The sequence below is a fragment of the Mobula hypostoma genome, chromosome 8 (genome assembly GCF_963921235.1).
Source record: "Mobula hypostoma chromosome 8, sMobHyp1.1, whole genome shotgun sequence".
In the NCBI taxonomy this organism is placed as follows: Eukaryota; Metazoa; Chordata; class Chondrichthyes; order Myliobatiformes; family Myliobatidae; genus Mobula; species Mobula hypostoma.
Window position 1 is genome coordinate 92,399,451 of NC_086104.1, and position 18,354 is coordinate 92,417,804.

Here is an 18,354-nt window from a genome sequence, read left to right on the forward strand (position 1 = left end):
TCCATTCCCCACTCTGACTCCTCTCTTACCTCTTCTCCTCACTTGCCTGTCACTTCCCCCTGCTGCCCTTCCTCCTTCCCTCTCTCCCATGGTCCACTGACCTCTCCTATCACTCCTATCAGATTCCTTCTTCTTCAGCCCTTTACCTTTTCCACTTATCACCTCCCAGTTTTCACTTCATCCCCCCCCCCACCACCTGCCTTCACCCTCACCTATCGTCATCTGTCACCCAGCTTGTACTCCTTCCCCTCCCACTACCTTATTATTCTGGCTTCTTCCCCCTTCAGTTCCAGTCCTGATAAAGGGTCTTGCCCCGAACAGTTGTCGCTATTCCTTTCCACGGATGCTGCCTTGTCTGTGTTTCTCTGGATTTCCAACAGCTGCAGAATTTCTTGGGTTTGTAATGTTAATTGTATTTGCAACTCAGCTTCTGTCTTCATAAAACCTTTCCACTATTTCTGTGATACAAAGCTGGAGTTCGATAGAATATTTTAATTTGCCTGATTGTGTTCAGCTCCAATATCACTCAAGGATATTTATCTCATTCGTATTTCTGATCAGAATGGAACTCCTGGCTACGAGACTACCTTAGCCACAGATGGCAGCAGTTCAGGAGGCTATTGAACTAGCACCTTCTCATGGAAAATTAGGCCTAGGTAAAAAAATTGGGAAAAAAACAGACAGTACTGATACAAGTACTCTTTAGGTCAGGCAGCATAGATTCAGCCCTTCTGGTCAATGATCCTTTATCAGAACAGGAAAATATGAACTGGTCTTGTGTTTCCCAGATCCCATGAATAAATAAATATACAATTACAGCATTTATATGTGAGGTGGGCACCACTCTAATTTTTTTTTACAGCTGCTCGAACCAACTATTGCTCTGAGCAGGAAATTTTTACAGTCTGTCAAGTGCACAGCACTTTAAATGTTTTTGTTTTGTAATATGCACATCAAACAAACAGACTACAACTCAAAACACAACTAGACGATACCAAGCAGTCAAAACAACTGACAGGCACAATGGCAAAAGTAAAGTGTTTTGATGAGATGGCATTAGCGTTCAATGGGCCTGCAGTTTATTAAAAAAGAGCTACCAACTTCCATTCTGTGTTTAGTGTTGCAACTTGAAACTCTGAAAGCGTAATTATGTTGAAGCTCTAAAATGTTTCAAAGGTTGTGATACATGTATTATTTAGAAACTTTATGGATTACACTGTATTAACATAATTATAGGGTATCCCAATTACATTAACAGATTTCAAAAATATATTTGCAAAATTTCAAAATTATATTATAACCATATATAACCATGTAACAATTACAGCATGGAAACAGGCCATCTCGGCCCTTCTATTTATTAACATTATGTAAAAGAAAATTCCAGCTGTATGGCAACAAAGGCAATGTGCACGGGTGCATCCGTGCAGCTTAGAAGGAACATTGGAGGTGGGAAAGTGAAATCGGTCTCACTATTGTTGAGAAATGTTAATTTTATTTCATGAGAGGGTGAAATATGCAACTTTATTTATATGGGGTGCAGTTTGTTCCATTACACAGAGGTACAAGTTATATCATTATCCATATGCAGTACAATGTTTCTTATTTGTGGAGAGCACTTTCTTCTTTGAAAGTGGTTATGACAAATATTAAGACAGGGTTGGGTGCTGTCAGTATGAACAATGGACCATGTTTTTCGGTGATGTCACCAATGACTAACACGTGGATAAGAAACAGTAGGGGGCACAGATAAATCCTTGGGAGGTCCAGAAATAGTGAAGCAGGAAGAGAAACCAAATAATTATCTTTATTACAAACATGAGAAAATCTGCAGATGCTGGAAATCGAAAGCAACACACACAAAGTACTGGAAGAACTAATACTGGAAGGCCAGGCAGCATCTATGGAAAAGAGTAAACAGTCAATGTTTCAGACTGCGTCAGGACTGAAAAGGAAGGGGAGAAGTTAGAATAGAAGGTGGGAGGAGATAGGTGTAACCAGGAGAAGGGGAGGGTGTGAAGTAAAGAGCTGGGAAGTTGATTAGTGAACAAGATAAAGGGCTGGAGAAAGGGGAATCTGACAGGACAGAAGACCATGAAAGAAAGGGAAGGGGGAGAAGCATCAGAGGGAGGTGATGGGCAGGTAAGGAGATAAGGTGAGAGGAAAACAGGAATGGGGAATAGTGAAGGAGGGAAAGTTGGCAGATGACAATTAAAACCAAATTTTGAGCAAGCGGAAGACCAGAATGGGGTGATCAGGAAGAGGAGGAGGGATGAAGACTGCAGACATCTTATATTCCGTCTGGGTCACCTCCAACCTGATGGTATGAACTCCGATTTCTCACCAGTACCTGGCCACCCCCTCTCCTTCACCTTTCCCCATCATTCCTGTTTCCCTCTCTCAGCTTATCTCCCTACATCTTCTCTCTCTGCTATTCCTCCCCCTTTCCTTTCTTCCATAGTCTTCTGTCCTTTCCTATCATTTCCCACCTTTTCCAGCCCTTTATTTCTTTCACCCATCAACTTCCAAGCTCTCTACTTCAACCCCCTCCCCTCCTGGTTTCACCTATCATCTGCCACCTTGTGTTTCTTCCTTCCCTTCTCCCACCTTCTTACCCTGACTTCTCCCCTTCCTTTCCAGTCCTGTTGAAGGGTCTCATCCTGAAACATGGACTGTTTACTCTTTTCTGTAGATGCTGCCTGACCTGCTGAATTCCTCCAGCATTTTGTGTATGTTGCTAATTACCTTTATTGACTTAATTTGTCGTATGTACAGTACATCAAAAAGTACATTGAAATGTGTCATTTTGCATCAACGACCGACACAGTTAAGGATTGTGCTGGGGACACCCCACAAGTGTCGCCAACATAGTATGCCACGACTCACTAACCCTAACTCTAAACAAGTGTCTTTGGAATGTGGGAGGAAACCAGAGAACCTAGGGGAAACTCACACGGTCACGGGGAATCGTACAAAGTCCTTATAAACAACAGTAGGAATCGAACCCCGATCAGTGATAGCTGCTGCTGTAAAGCAATTATGCTAACGACTATGCTTCCCTGTTGTGAATGCAACAATATTCTGAAAATGAGACCCAATCTGCTAGCCATTTATACAGGTTGCAACTTCTTGCTCTTTCTAAAGGCAAAGCAGTTTATTAATAAGAGAGAGGTGCATTCTGTTACCATATTGGAAGTGCAGCCTGTGTCATTATTAAGGAAAACAGCCTGGGTGTGTAATATGCATTACCATTGATAGGATGCAATAATGTGCCACTACAGTGTTAATATACAATCATCAGCATAGACAAGGCCTTTGGGCTTACCAACTCTTTGCCAATCATCGAACTTACAGCAATCCCAATTTTTGTTCTTCCCACATTCCTATCAACTCTCCTCAGATTCTACCATTCATTCACACTCAAAAACATTTTATAGTAGCTGATTAACCTACCAACCTGCATGTCATTGGGACAGTGGAATGACGTGGAGCACACAGGAATCACAAGCAAGCCATAAAGAGAACATGCAGACTTCACACAGACAGCACCAATGGTCAGGATGAACACCTGGTTACTAGAGCTGTAAAACTGTATGAAGCAGTACCTTCCTGAAAACACATCAGATAAAGTTGATATTCTGTGTGAGGCTTCAGTCTGGCTGACTATATGCATGGTGTCTCCTCAACTCTAACCTGATTCCCTAACCCTTGGACTCACTTTCAAGGATTCAGCAACACATGTTCTCATTATTATTTATTTTATTTTTTATTTGCGGTTTGTCTTTCTTGCACATTGGTTGTTTTTCAGTCTTTGTTTGTAGCAAAGAAATTGGAACAAATTAGGCCATTCAGCCCTTTGAGTCTGCTCCACCATTCCATCATGGCTGATTTATTATTCCTCTCAACCCCATTCTCCTGCCTTCTCTCCATAACTTTGGTGCTCTAACTAATCAAGAACCTATCAACCTCCATTTTAAATATACCCAATGACTTGGCCTCTACAGCTGTTTGTGGCAATGAATTTCACAGATTCACCACCCTCTGGCTAAAGAAGTTCCTCCTCATCTCTGTTCTAAAGGGATGCGCTTGTATTCTGAGGCTGTACCATCTGGTCCTAGACTCCCCCACCACAGGAAACATTCTCTCCACGCCCATTCTGTTGAGGCCTTTGATAGGTTCCAATGAGTGCCCCCATTCTTCTGAACTCCAGCAAGTACAGGCCCAGAACCATCAAATACTCCTCATACATTAACCCATCATTCTCATAAACCTCCTCTGGACCCTCTCCAATGCCAGCACATAAGGGACTCAAAACTGCTCACAATACATCAACTGTGCTATAACCATGTCTTATAAAGCCTTAGCATTACAGTTTTGATTTTATCGCCCTTGCGAAATGAATGCTAACATTTCATTGCCTTCCTTGCTACCAATTCATCCTGCAAGTTAACCTGCAGGGAATCGTGCAAGAGGACATCCAAGTCCCTTTGCACCACTGATCCTATTGTATTTCTTTGTTTTTTTGTGAATGCCTGCAAGAAAATGATTCTCAAGGTCATATATGGTGACCTATACATACTTTGATAATAAATTTACTTTGAACTTTGAAGTATATTCTATGTCAACACTTAGCATTCCAGAACAATTTACCTCAAGCTGCAGATTTTTCCTTTTTATGGGATCAGCAATCCACCTCAGTATGTATCTGAGAGAGCTTTCAGTCACATAATCACACGGGCAGTGAAAGTTTTCATTTACATTTCAGCAACCTACATTGCAACTGACTGAGACAAATCTCTGTATTTTCAGGTGGAACAGATCCAGTGGGTGATTGAGGAATCTCATTATTTATGTAGTATTGCACTGTTTAAACGAGAATTCATTACCACTTGCATTACTTGTTTGTGGGAGTATCAATCATCGTATTTTATATGGTGGTTCAAATAGTCTCCGAGCTTATCTAGCACTCTTTATAGGATATGATGTCTCTGTTTTTGAGGTTGCGACTCCTTTCTATTTGGCGCAGTGTGAAAGTGTAGTTTATCTCACAATTTGAGATATCTACTGTTTATGACTCAATTTAAATGGAATGTCATTTTTCTCTCTTATTGGGGTGATACTCTTCCCCCCCCCTCGTTTTTAAGGGGATAATTTATCTCGCTCTGTTTAAATGCGGTATATTTTGCCGTGGTCGGATGCAATTCATGAGATGCAGACTTTCCCAGGTGTTTGTCTTTACATACGGGGTTCAGTCTTCAACTGGATTGGATCAGACAGCGGTGGCATGTCTTGAATTTCCCCGGCTATGCTTAGGTGCAGTAACAGCAGCGTTGCGGTGTTGTTTGGATGTTGGGCCTGTCTGTCTCCACCCTCCATCTTCTTGTGTCCAATGAGCTACGCACGTAGTTCGTCTCGCAGCAGGAAGGACGGGAGATAGCCAACCAGCCTTTCGGCTCTCAGTGCGACTTGAGCCGGAGTTCCGTGCACTTTAATTGCCTGCAAACCCACTACCCCCGAAGTAGCTCCCCATCTACCCGATCAAAGGTGCACCATGGCGACCCCATTGACGGACTTCGAGAAAAGGAAGCAGATCAGCGTGCGGGGAATCGCTGAGCTCGGGGACGTGGTGGAGTTGAAGAAAGGCTTCAACAGGCATCTACATTTCACTCTGGTCAAGGACAGGAACGTCGCCACCCCCCGGGATTATTATTTTGCCCTGGCTCATACCATCCGCGACCACCTGGTCGGTCGCTGGATCCGTACCCAGCAGTATTACTACGAGAAGGATCCTAAGGTGGGTGAGGCCAATGCTCCACAGTCCATCCCTTTTCCTCCCGAGCCATCGTCAACTCTTCCGCGTCTCAGCCCTTGTCTAAAATTGCTCATATCCGATGGCCGTCAGCGCCCTTCATTACAATTAAAAAGGCGAGGAGAAAGAGAGAGGGTTGTGAAATACTACCAGCGAAAGAAATTTGTATTCAAATGCTTTAAAACGGTAAAATGCTGATCTAACACAACCTTTCATTTTCTGCATCCGTTTTCAAAATATTAAGCGCCCTATTTATTTTATTTAGAATAGCAGAGGTTATATTCCAAATAAAACCTGTCTTGTTTTAGAGGGTAAGAGTGGAGTTTTAAATAATTCGCGTTAAGCTTTCAATTTGTCATAGCACGTATTCCTTTTGTAACTTCGCCTGGTACCGTATTGGTATTCCAATTTTTTTTAAAGATATACTTGCTCTCCGAACTCATTGAAGCCCGCGGAGTAACTGTGAGGCACTCATCTAATTTGTTTATAATTTTAATGGAGCATTCCTTGGGAAATGCGCATTTGGAGAAGTTATATTCCACTACACGTACTTTTGGCTGACTGTACACTTCATATTTGTTATGTTTTGGGCAGTGCTGGTGCTGTATGTTGCGGAATGGGGATTAGGATTTGTTTGGCTCCCACTGCATTTGTTTAACCCAACAGCTCCACTCCATGTTAAAACGCTGAGTTATAAAATTCCTTCATAAATCGGAGAAAGTGAAGAATAATAACCAGTGGGAAAGATAGGTTTTACCTTCTGTCAGTCAGCCCAACTGTCCACAATGGCCCCTTTGCTCTTCATATGCTTAGTGAGGCAAAATCCTATTTACCTGCCCATTTTCCATACCCTTTCTTCATACACTCGTCCAAGGATCAACTTTATTCACCATATACATTTACATGTATTAGGAATTTGTAGTGGTGTGTTGGTCAGAGCACAGCATGCAACAACAAAAAACATTAAACTATAAAGGATTGTGTATAAATATATAGCTACTAAACGTGTGTTGCTCTGGACTTCCAGTATCTGCAGAATCACTTGTTTATGATTCTGCAGCTTTCTGATTATGTGTTAGCTGAAGCTTGATTGATGTTACAGTCATTTGCCAATCCCTTCAGAATGAAAGAGCAAAATATATTTTTAGCTGGGCTTGATTTCAGATAAACACCAACAACTACAGAGCAGGCGGAAAGATTGGGTCTACCAGGACAGTACTGATTGTGGATTTTGGGAAAGAGATGGAACATAGATTGTAGAAGAGTAAAGCAGTTCAGTTCATTGTCTGTGCCAACCATCGTGACAAATCAAACTAAACCTCTTGCCTGCAGGTAATCCATCCCCTGCATGTTCATGTTTTTATCTAAATGACTCTTAAATACCACTGTGACATCACTTCCATCAACACCCCTGGCAGCATGTTCCAGGCACCTGTGTAAGATGAAACTTGGTATGCAGATGCACAATCTGTGGGGTAGTAGTGATGAGGATGTAATGTGTGATTGCAGCAGAACTTGGACAAATGGGCAAAAAAGTTGCAGATAAAATACAGTACTGAGAAATGTATGGTAATACATTTTGGTAAAAGGAACAATAGTGCAGACTGTTACCTAACTGGGAAGAAGTTTCAAACATCAGAGATGCAGAGGGACTTGGGAGTCCTCTTGCAAGACTTCCGGAAATTTAATATACAAGTTGAGTCTGTGGTAAAGAAGGCAAATGAAATGTTGGCATTTATTTCAAGTGGAATAGAATATAAAAGCAAGGAGATAATGCTGAGCCTTTATAAGACACTAGTCAGGCCACATTTGGAGTATTGTCAACAATTTTTGGCCCCATGGGTGAGTTGTCATTAGAGAGAGTCCAGAGGAGGTTCAGGAGGATGACTGGGAATGAAGGGGTTAACATATGAAGAGCATTTGGCAGCTGTGGGACTGTACTCACTGGAATTTCATTGAAACCTACTGAACGTTGAAAGGTCTAGTTAGAGAAGATGTGGAGAGGATGTTTCCTATGGTGGGGGTATCCAGAACTGGAGGGTACAGCCTCAAAATTTTGGGGTGACCCTTTATTATAATAGAGGTAAGGAGGAAGTTTTTTAGCCAAAGAGTAGTGAAACTATGGAATGCCCTGCCACAGTCTGTGGTGGAGGCCAAGTCCGTGGGTATATTTAAGGTGGAAGTTGATCGCTTCCTGATCGGTCAGAATATCAAAGGATATGGCAAGAAAGCAGTTGTATGGGGTTGGGTGGGATCTGGGATCAGCCATGATGGAATGGTGGAGCAGACTCGATGGGCTGAATGGTCTAATTATGCTCTTTTGTCTTATGGTCTTGTAATTCTATAAAACTTTCAGGTTTTCCTTCAGCCTCTGCTAGTTCAGAGAAAACATCTCAAATTTCTCCAACCTCTCCTGTTAGATAATATTCTAATCTAGCAAAACCTGATGAACCTCTCCAAAGCATCCACATCCTCCTTGTAAGCAGAGCTGCAGGCAGTTTTCCAAATGTGGTCTAACTGAAGATTTATGTAGCTGCAACATGACTTCCTGTCTCTGATACTCAGTGCTGAAACTGATGCAGGCAAGTGTTCCATTTGACTTCTTTATCACTCTTTCTGCTTTTGTCACTACTTTAAGGAAGCTGTGGACTTTCACTCCAAGATTTTTCTTGTACATCAATGCTCTTAATAGTCCTGTCACTAATGTTAACTTACCATTGTATTTGACTGCTCCATTAAGCTCCATTTGCCATTTCTCTGACTATATCTGAGACTGCTCTGTATCTTGCTATGTTTGACAACCTTCTTCAATCCACCAATAACTCCACCAATTTTTGTGTTGTCTGCAAACTAGCTACATTTTCATCTAAGTCTTTTATGTATATCACAAACAGCAGAGGTTCCATTGCTGATCCTTGTGCAACACTGCTGGTCACAGACCTCGAGCCAGAATAATGCCTTCCCCACTATCCTGTCTTCTGTGTCCAAGTCAATTCTGAATCCAAAGCACCGTGGAACCCATGTGTCTTGACCTTCTGGATCAGGCTATTGTGAGGAACCTTGAGGCTCAGATGGCTTACTAAAGTTCATATAGACAACATCCACTACCCTACCCTCTCAGTCATCTTCATCACAATTTCAAAAAAAAATTAATCAAGTTTGTAAGACATATGCACAGAAGTTTGTGCTGAGTACTCAAGATTCAGGGTAGCTTATTGTCATTCTTCAGTATAGGTGTAAAGGAGAACAAAGTGGTTGTTACTCCAGATCCGATACAGCATAAAAAACATTATAAATGCAAAGAACACAATAAAAAACAAAGAAAACACAAATATATAAGCTATCCTATAAAACACGAAACCCATTGCACACAAGATTTGTTTCAGCGTTATCACAGAGACGAGAAATAATTTTGAGTGTGATGCATCTGGTTATTTAAATAACCTACTAGATTCATCTTGTTATCTGTAAATTGCTTAGCGAAGCTGCGCTGTAGATTGTGCGTCCACTGTTACATAAACTCCACCTTTGCACTAATTGATCAGTATCACCTTGTACATGTTTTGAAATGATAAACACTGAGTGCTGGAAGTTGATTCCAGTTTTGCAAGCTGCAGAACATGGAGACACAGTCCTGCTTTATTAATCCTAAAATATTTCTTTCTTTCACTATGTTCTGAAATTATCAGAACAGGTGGAAATCTTATGGGGGGGGAAGGTACTTCTTCAAAAATATAATTCAGCTGTAGTTTTTAAAACCCTATCCTGATGTTGGAGGACTATGTGAGTGTGTTTGGGGAGGGGGTAAGTGGCTTGTTGCTATATTTATATTTATTTTATTATTGTTGTTATTCCTCCAAGAGGTCCACAGCCTTGTCATACAGTTTAGAGGCTTGAGCGGTTTGATGACCCAGAGATCTATGCCTGCTGGAGTCAGGGCCTTGTGCTTTGGCTTTGGTTGGGTCACCCATGCCGTACAGGTCAAAGGGTAGAGGACAGACTTAGAGTGGTCTACCAGTCTTCCATGTTTGGGGGTTCAGCTCAGGCCTAACAACCCTGAATGGTCAAAAAAATTATGGAAACAGCAATGAAGAATCTTTCTATATCTGTGTGCCATGGTACAGCAATGGAGGACCTTCATTACTGCCCCAAACGCCAGCAGCAAGTGTTGTTGTTGTTGCTTGTATTATTTTGTGAACATGGTATGCATGCTTTGTTGGTGCTGGAATGTGTGGCAACACGTCCTTAGTTTGTGTTGGTTGTTGGTGCAAAAGACGCATTTCACTTTATGTTTTGATGTACGTGTGATAAATGAATCTGAATCTGAAGACTGAATATTCCTGCTAGCTCCTCTTGGTGCTCGGAGTGTCATCAGGAATTATGTCCGGACTGTGGAGCGGAGCTATGTACTCATAGACTCTGATCCAGTAATGAGGGTGCTTCCGGTGCTTCATGGCTGGCGCAGAGCTCCACTGAATAGCATATTTTGTTTTAATCCATGAAAATGTTACCAAATTGAGATTTCTGAGAAAAATACAAGTGTATTGAGGAAAAAACCTACTCAAGGAAGAACAAAGTTATGGGATTGGCTTGTTAACTAATTTGTAAAATTGAAAAGCGACCTCTGTTTCTTTTGTAAGTTTAGTTTGGCATGCAGACCTCATCACTGTTTATATTTAATGCTATAGGATGCAATTGTACACTCAGTGGCCACTTTAAAGGGTACCTCCTGTATCTAATAAAATAACCACTGAGTGAATGCTGGTGATTTTCTGCCGCTGTAGCATATTCGCTTCAAGGTTCAGCATGCTGCCCATGCAGAGATGCTCTTCTGTGCACAGTGTGGCAATGCGTGGTTATTTGAGTTGTTGTCGCCTTCCTCTCATCTTGAACCAGTCTGACCATTCCATTCCGACCTCTCTCATTAACACAATATTTTTGCTCACAGAACTGCCATTCACTGAATGTTTTTTGTTTATTGCACCATCCTCTGTAAACACCAGAAACTTGTGCATGAAAATCTCAGATCAGCATTTCTGAGGTATCATCCTGTTTTACACCAACAATTATTCCATGGTCAAAGTCACTTGGCTAACATTTCTTCCCCATTCTGATGATTGAACGGAACTTTTGACCACATCTGCATCTTTTATGCATTGAGTTGCTGCCACATGATTGGCTGATTAGATATTTGTATAAATGTGCAGGTGTACCTAATAAAGTGGCCATTGAGTGGGGCTGGAAAATGCTTGTTTTTCTCTTGGACATGGTATGATGTGGCTTGTGGACTGGTTTAAGATGTTTCATTTACTCTAGATTTAAGAGGGCAGCAGTTCAGGAATAAATACCATTAGTGTCAATCAGCCCATGGAAAGGGACACACAAAGCTCTGAAATTTAGGTCACGGCTTGTGCTGAAACTTGAAACCAATGGGAGAATGCCGATAATACCTAGATGATCAGGTGGTTTCTGTGGAAAGAGGGAATCTGATTTAATGTCACGAGTGGAAAAATGTTGCAGTAGAACTGGCCAGACCTAATGCAGGTAGAAGAAAAACAAGTGATTCAAAATTGTGGAATTTGATACTGAGTCCTGAAAGCTACAATGTGCTGAGATGGTTCTGTTTCTCTAGCATACATTGCGGTAATTTGCAATAGCCTCCTTCCTTTGTTAGATGCCACAGGCAGATAGATCAGAATGGGATGGAGAATTCAAATGACACACACCTCGAGATTAATTATTGGAGAAATTGGGTTTATATTTGCAGAAGAGAAGATTGCAAGGAGATCTGTTTGAAATATTTAATATCATGTTGTGTAGATGAAATGAATAAAGAGCTATCGGCAGAGGAGTTGAGAACTAGGGGGCATAAAATGAAAGGAGATTGGCAAACAAACTACAAGCGAATGAGGTCATTTTCTTTACAAGGGTTAAGGTTTGAAATGCACTGCCAGGGTCTGTGTGGAGGGAGATTCATTCAGGGTGTTCAAAAGGGAACTGCATAAATATCCGAAAAGACAATGCGAAGAACAGTGAAGAGGAGAGAGCAGAGTGGTATTAGTTGGATTGCTTTTGAATTGAGCTGGTAGGACTTGATAGGTCTGTGTCCTAGAACCATTTTGCTTCTATGAACAAAAAAGAATCGGGGTAAATGGTTGATGTTCATGATGGTGAGCCACAAATAGTGATGTACCACAGTGGTCAGTTCTGGATCCTCAGATATTTGCAATCTCAGTGAAAGGGCCTGGGTGTTTTTGTTTGATTAAATTTGCTGATAATGCAAATGAGGAAGCAAATTGTAATGAGAGAACACAGGATCTGTAAAAGGGATGTTGGTAGATTAAGTGAACAGATAAATTTCACAACTGGGATAAATATAGAATGCAGATATGAGGTACTTTGGTAGGAATGGGCAAGAAGCAAGAAAGACCAACTAATACTGTGGTACAGTTAGTTTGCAGTTATGTACCACAGAAAATCAGAAAGAGATGAAATGTTGCCTGTCATTCCCCATTCCCTTTGCAGCAAAAGTTTTTGGATTCTTGCTACAACCATAAATAGCATGTGTGAAACCATGTGTGCAATACTGTTTGGGTCCAGAGGAGATTCATGAGAATTATCCTGGGAACAAAAGGGTTAACGTATGAGGAGTGTTTGATGGCTCTGGGCCTCACTCACTAGAGTTTAGAAAAATGGAGGGGGGTGGATCTACTTGAAACTTATTGAATATTCAAAGACCTAGATAGAGTGGATGTGAAGAGGATATTTCCCATAGTGGAGGAGTCTAGGACTAGAGGGCAGAGCTTTAGAATAGAAGAATGTCCCTTTAGACTAGAGATGCAGAGGAATTTCTTTAGCCAGAAGGTGGTGAATCTGTGGAATTCATTGTCACAGACAGCTGTGGAGGCTGTCATTGGGTCTATTTAAAGTGGAGGTTGATAGGTTCTTGATTAGTCAGGGTGCCAAAGGATATGGGGAGAAGACAGGAACATGGGGTTGAGTGGGATAATAAATCAGCCATGATGTAATGGTGGAGCAGACTCAATGGACTAAATGGCCTAATTCTGCTGCTATGTCTTATAGTCTTATGGAATTTTGCCTTTTAATTTAAGGAAAGATATATTGGCCTCAGATGCAGTCCAGAGAGAATTCACTGAGTTAATTCTGGGATTAAGGAGTTGTTTTATAAAGAAACAAGGGGGAGCTTCTTCACTCAGAAGATGGTGTGAGTGTGGAACGAGCTGCCAGTGCAAGTGGTGGATGTGGATTTGATTGTAACATTTAAGAGAAGTTATGGAGCTCTATAGGATGGGAGGTGTATGGCGGGCTATGGTCCAGGTGCAGGTTGATCGAACTAGGCAGAATTGCAGTTTGGAACGAACTAGATGGGCCAAAAGGCCTGTTTTCTGTGCTGTAGTGCTGTGACTCTACTGAAATCTCCTCAGGTCTCTCTCTGGCAAGGAAAGATTGAATAACATGGGCCTGGACATAATTGGCATTTAAAACCTGCAGTTAGATTATTTAAGCAAATTCTGAGGGAACTTGACCAAACAGATGATAGTGTTTTTCATTATAGTGGAATCTGGTACAAGAAGGGATATTATTGCAGAATAAGAATTAGTTCCCAATTTTTTAAGGAAGCACAGGCAAGGATGCATTTCGAGAGGATAATGCATCTTTGGAGCTCTCATTGCCAGAGAGCGATGGTGATTGTTGTGTATTTAATATTTCAGTAAAATTTGAGTAATATTGTAAATATGTTGATTAAACATTCCTTATTTGTTTAAATAATTCATTATGGGTTATATGTGAAAATACATGCATTACATACACTATCACACTGCCATGTGATATGTTGCATGCCTTGCTTAAAGTAAAACATGCAGTTAGACTCAATTCGGACTTCGGTGTCTGCCATTGAATTAGTTCAATGTTTTGAAGTTACAAAACATAATGATTGTCTCATCGAATGTTCAGGCTGATGTTTAGTGAGGAAGTTGGTTATAGCATCATGTAGGAAGATAGAGCTGAGTCAAGGGCAGATCAACCACACCTCACACTACTATTTTTTGTTCTTGCATTTTTTTTTGACTCACAATTTGGGCTCCAAGGAGATCACTTGAATTCATTAAAGCTTTGGTCAGAATATGCATAAAAGATTTGAATTGCAGTGGTGTGCTATGAATGGCTGCCCTTGACATCAGAGCAACATTGTAACATTAAATAGCACTTGTAAAACTGGTTCACTGATAATAGAAGGGCAAAACTTTTTACTGGTTGAAGTTATACCAAGCACCAAGGAAAATATGGAAGGGCCACTACAAGCATCTAGTATGGAAGGCCCACTGCACAGGATTGAAAAAGCTGCAGAAAGTTGCGATCTCAGCCATCTCCACCGTAAGCATTAGTCTTCCCAGCATTGAGGATATTTTCAAAAGGCAATACCTCAAAAAGGTGGCATCCATCATTAAGGACCCCCATTATCCAGGACATGCCCTCTTCTCATTGCAACCAAGAAGGAGGGGTTACAGGAGCCCGAGGGGACACACTCAACATTTTAGGAACAGCTTCTTCCCCTCCACCATCAGATTTGTGAACAGACTATGAACCCACCGATGAACACTACCTCGCTATCTTTGCTCTCTGTTTTCACCACTAATTTAATAATTTACAGTATGTAGTTCTTACTGTAATTTAGTATTTTTATGTATTACACTGTACTGCTGCCACAAAACAACAGATTTCACAATATATATCAGTGATATTAAACCTGATCTTGGTTCTAAAATGGGTGTGGGTTGGAAGTCAATAATCAGGCCAAGGATATTGCTACAGGAGTTCTTAGGATAGTTCTCAAATAGATCTCAACTCCATCAATGACTTTCCCCCTCATGTGGTGGTTGCAAAATATTCAGTTCTGTTTGCAACTTCTCAAAACACGAAGCAGTTCACATTGGCATGCAGCGAGTCTCGGACAAAATTACAACATGTTTCTAGTCAGAGTGTAATCCATTCCCTCCTTTTTAGATCCCAAGTGGATGACATCATGCTTGCAATGAAATTATTTATTTCTCACAGCCATTCACCTAATGCAGGAGAATACGGTGTGCTTAAGTCTCACAAACAAAAAAAAATTGTAATTAACTTCTTCCCTCGCATGACAATGATTTATTTGCTTTTATTGCATTGCTTCTTGTGGAGCTGCTTCATTGTACATCTGCTCTCACTGGACACTCTTATTAGGGTCCTCCTTACCTAATAAAGACCACTGAGTGTACAGTATGTTTGTGGTCTTCTACTGTAGCCCATCTACTTCAAGGTTTGACATGTTGTCCATTCAGAAATGCTCTTCCGCACATCACTGTTGTAAAGTGTTGAACCAATCCAACCATTCTCCTCTGAGACATTTCCACCCACAGAACTGCCCCTTATTGGATGCGTTTTGTTTTTCTAAAATTTTTTTAGCGATACAGAGTGGAGCGCCCTTCCAGCTCTTTGAACCACGCAACCCTAGCAACCCCTAGTAAAGTTGATTAATATTAAACAAATCATGAGACAATTTACAATGGCCAATTAACCTACGAAACAAGTCTTTGGACTGTGGGAGGAAACCAGAGGACCCAGTGAAAACCCACGCCTTCCACGGGGAGGACATGCAGAGACTCTGTACAGAAGGGTGCTGGAATTGAATTTCAAGCTCCGGAATGCCCTGAGCTGCAATAGCGTCGTGCTAACCACTACGCTACCATGGTGCCTAAATGATCCATTTTTTCGTGCCATTCTCTGTAACCTCTAGAGACTGTTTTGTGTGAAAATCACAAGAAATCAACAGTTTCTAAGAAACTCAAACCACCCTGTCTGGTACCAGTGATCATTCCATGGTCAAAGTGACCTGGATCAAACACTTCTGCATTCTGATGTTTGGTCTGAACAACAACTGAACCTCTTGACCATGTCCTTTATGCATTGAGTTGCTGCCATATGATTACCTGTTTAGATATTTTCATTTCCTAATAGGAGTACCTAATATAGTGGTCATTGAGTATGTTTATTCACTCTGTTTCTCAAGTTACAACAATAAGTGCATCATAAAAGTAGTTTGTAAAGAGCTGTGGGGTGCCCTGAGGTTACAAAAGGTCTTCTTTAAGTGGAGCTTTGATATTTTTTGTTCCCTTTCTCTTGTTTAGATGTTTATTTTTTAGTTCTGAACAAGCATATTGATCACAAGTGCCAGCCGCATTGACAGCTGGACCGCTGTGAGTCTATGATTGATGGATCACTAGCTAAGCACAGGACTTTGTGCAGCTTAGCTGGGGGAAGCAAATGTATGGATGCTCTGCTTTTGGGCACTTTGAGCGTTCATGTGGTTTGTTTACAATGGCTCATCACTGGTTAGTTTAGCGCAGTCAGCAAAGCAAAGCCTCATTAATGCCCGATCATTCTCTCTTCTTCCCTCTCCCACTGGGCTGAAAATACAAAAGTTTCAGATTGTGTACACCCAGGCTCAAGGACGGCCTCTGTGTTGTTATGGAACTCCTGAGCAGATCTCTTGTATGCCAAAAGATTAACTCTTTATCTCCCAGCCTACCTCAATATGTAGCTTGCAAATTATTTGTCTATTTGAAATGCTCTCTCACTGTAACTCTAATACCATATTCTGTATTCTGTTTTCTTTCTTCTACTTCAATGTTGGTATGTATCTGACTGGTTGACATATTGAGCAAAGGCTTTCACTTAACATGGGATAATATTAAAACCAGACTAATTTCTCAATATTCATTCATCGGCAGCACTGAGTAATGTAGAGATGCAATTCCAAACAAGATGGGCTTGTTCCGATTATTTTCCCAAATGGTGATACAATTTAGAGTTTGAAAAAAAAATTAGTTCTAACAGACTGCTGACTTTGGACAGAGATCGCAGCTAGCCTGTGGCCACCTTTTGCCACTATATGCTTAATGCAGGGGTTCCCAGTCTTTTTTTTATGCCATGGACCCCTACCATTAACCGAGGGGTCTGTGGACCCCTGGTTTAAAAGTCATCCAAAGCTCTGCTGCTGTACAACTACTTAGTGCACCATTTAGCTACAAGCCTTTGAGCTGCTGACATGCATTCAGTCCTCGTTTGATGTTGATTTTTATACATAAATTTGCTCAAAGTTCTCCTCCAGTTTCCTGCAAGGCTATGACCATCATGATTTGGCTTTTCCACTTCTTTCTGCCTTGTTACTACCCCTGTCCTATATTTGAGAAAATGCCTTCAACTGTCTGGCCACCAATTTCTTTATCAAAGCCTCTCCATCTCTTTGAACGTGCCTGTACGAGTTGAAAAGCCACAAATAGATCACTCGGAAACGAGACTCAAAGTAATTTTATTGACGAAGTACACGTGTTACCATATACTACCTTGAGATTCATTTTCTTGCAGACATTTATAGTAGAACAGAGAAATACAATAGAATCAATGAAATTCCACACAAAGACTGACAAACAACCAATGTGCAAAAGAAGACAAACTATGCAAATAAAAAGTAAATAAGTAATCCAGAGAACTTGAGTCCATAGGTTGTGGTATCCATTCTGTGTTGAGGTGAGTGTAGTTATCCACATTGGTTCAGGAGCGTGATGATTGAAGGGCAATAACTGTTTCTGAACCTGGTGCTGGGGGACCCAAGGCTCCTGTACCTCCTTCCTGAAGGCTGTCTTCTCACTGCGATCTGACCTGGATGGTGGGGGTCCCTGATGATGGATGCTGCTTTCTTGTGGCAGTGCATCAAGGGTGGGGAGGGCTTTGCCTGTGATGGACCGGGCTGTATCCACCACTCTTTTTAGGATTCCGATTTACTTACCAGATATACATCGAAACACGCAATGAAATAAATCATTTATATTAACAGCCAATAAACCCAAGGATGCACTGGGGGAGCCCATAAATGTCACCACACACTTCAGAATCTGGTTTAATATCACTGGTTGTGAAATTTGTTGTCTTTGCAGCAGCAGTACAATGCAATTACATAGTAATAGAGGGGGAAAAGCTGAATTACAGTAAGAATATATATTATATAGTATTAAATAATTAGTGCAAAAATTTTTTTTTAAAAAACTAGCAAGTTAGAGCTCATGGGTTCCATGTCCATTCAGAAATTGGATGGGAGAGGGGAAGAAGCTGTTCATGAATCGTCGACCTTGTTATCAATGTAATATCTTTAAGGTAATAAAATGGCTCTTACACCTCACCTTTGTATTTTTCTGGAGGAAAGTAAGTCATTGGAGCACATTGAGCGATACTGGGTGAGAAGACAGCAGCTTGGTAGGATTTTGGAATATTTCTGAGGAGGTTTAGAGAGGTGAAGAGGTTTGGGAAGCATTTCCAGTGCAGAAGGTTTTGGCTACTGAACACCATTGTTAATCCTGGGGTTAAAATTTGGGATCAACAGTAGCTTAGAATTGGAGGAGTGGAGAGATTATAGAGCTACAGGAGGTTTACTAGGAAAGACTGAAACATGGAAGGATTTGGAATAACATATGAGAATTTTTAAATCA

At 41.1% G+C, this 18,354-nt stretch overlaps 1 protein-coding gene across 1 annotated transcript in view; it reads left to right on the forward strand.

The window, feature by feature from the left end:
- Positions 1-5,399: 5,399 nt before the first annotated feature.
- The window catches only part of LOC134350727 (glycogen phosphorylase, brain form), a 103,053-nt gene continuing 90,098 nt past the window's right edge, over positions 5,400-18,354 (forward strand). Inside the window, exon 1 of the mRNA XM_063056337.1 lies at positions 5,400-5,794. Coding sequence (XP_062912407.1) covers positions 5,552-5,794 — 243 coding nt within the window. The 5' untranslated portion in view covers positions 5,400-5,551. The remainder of the gene's footprint in view (positions 5,795-18,354) is intronic.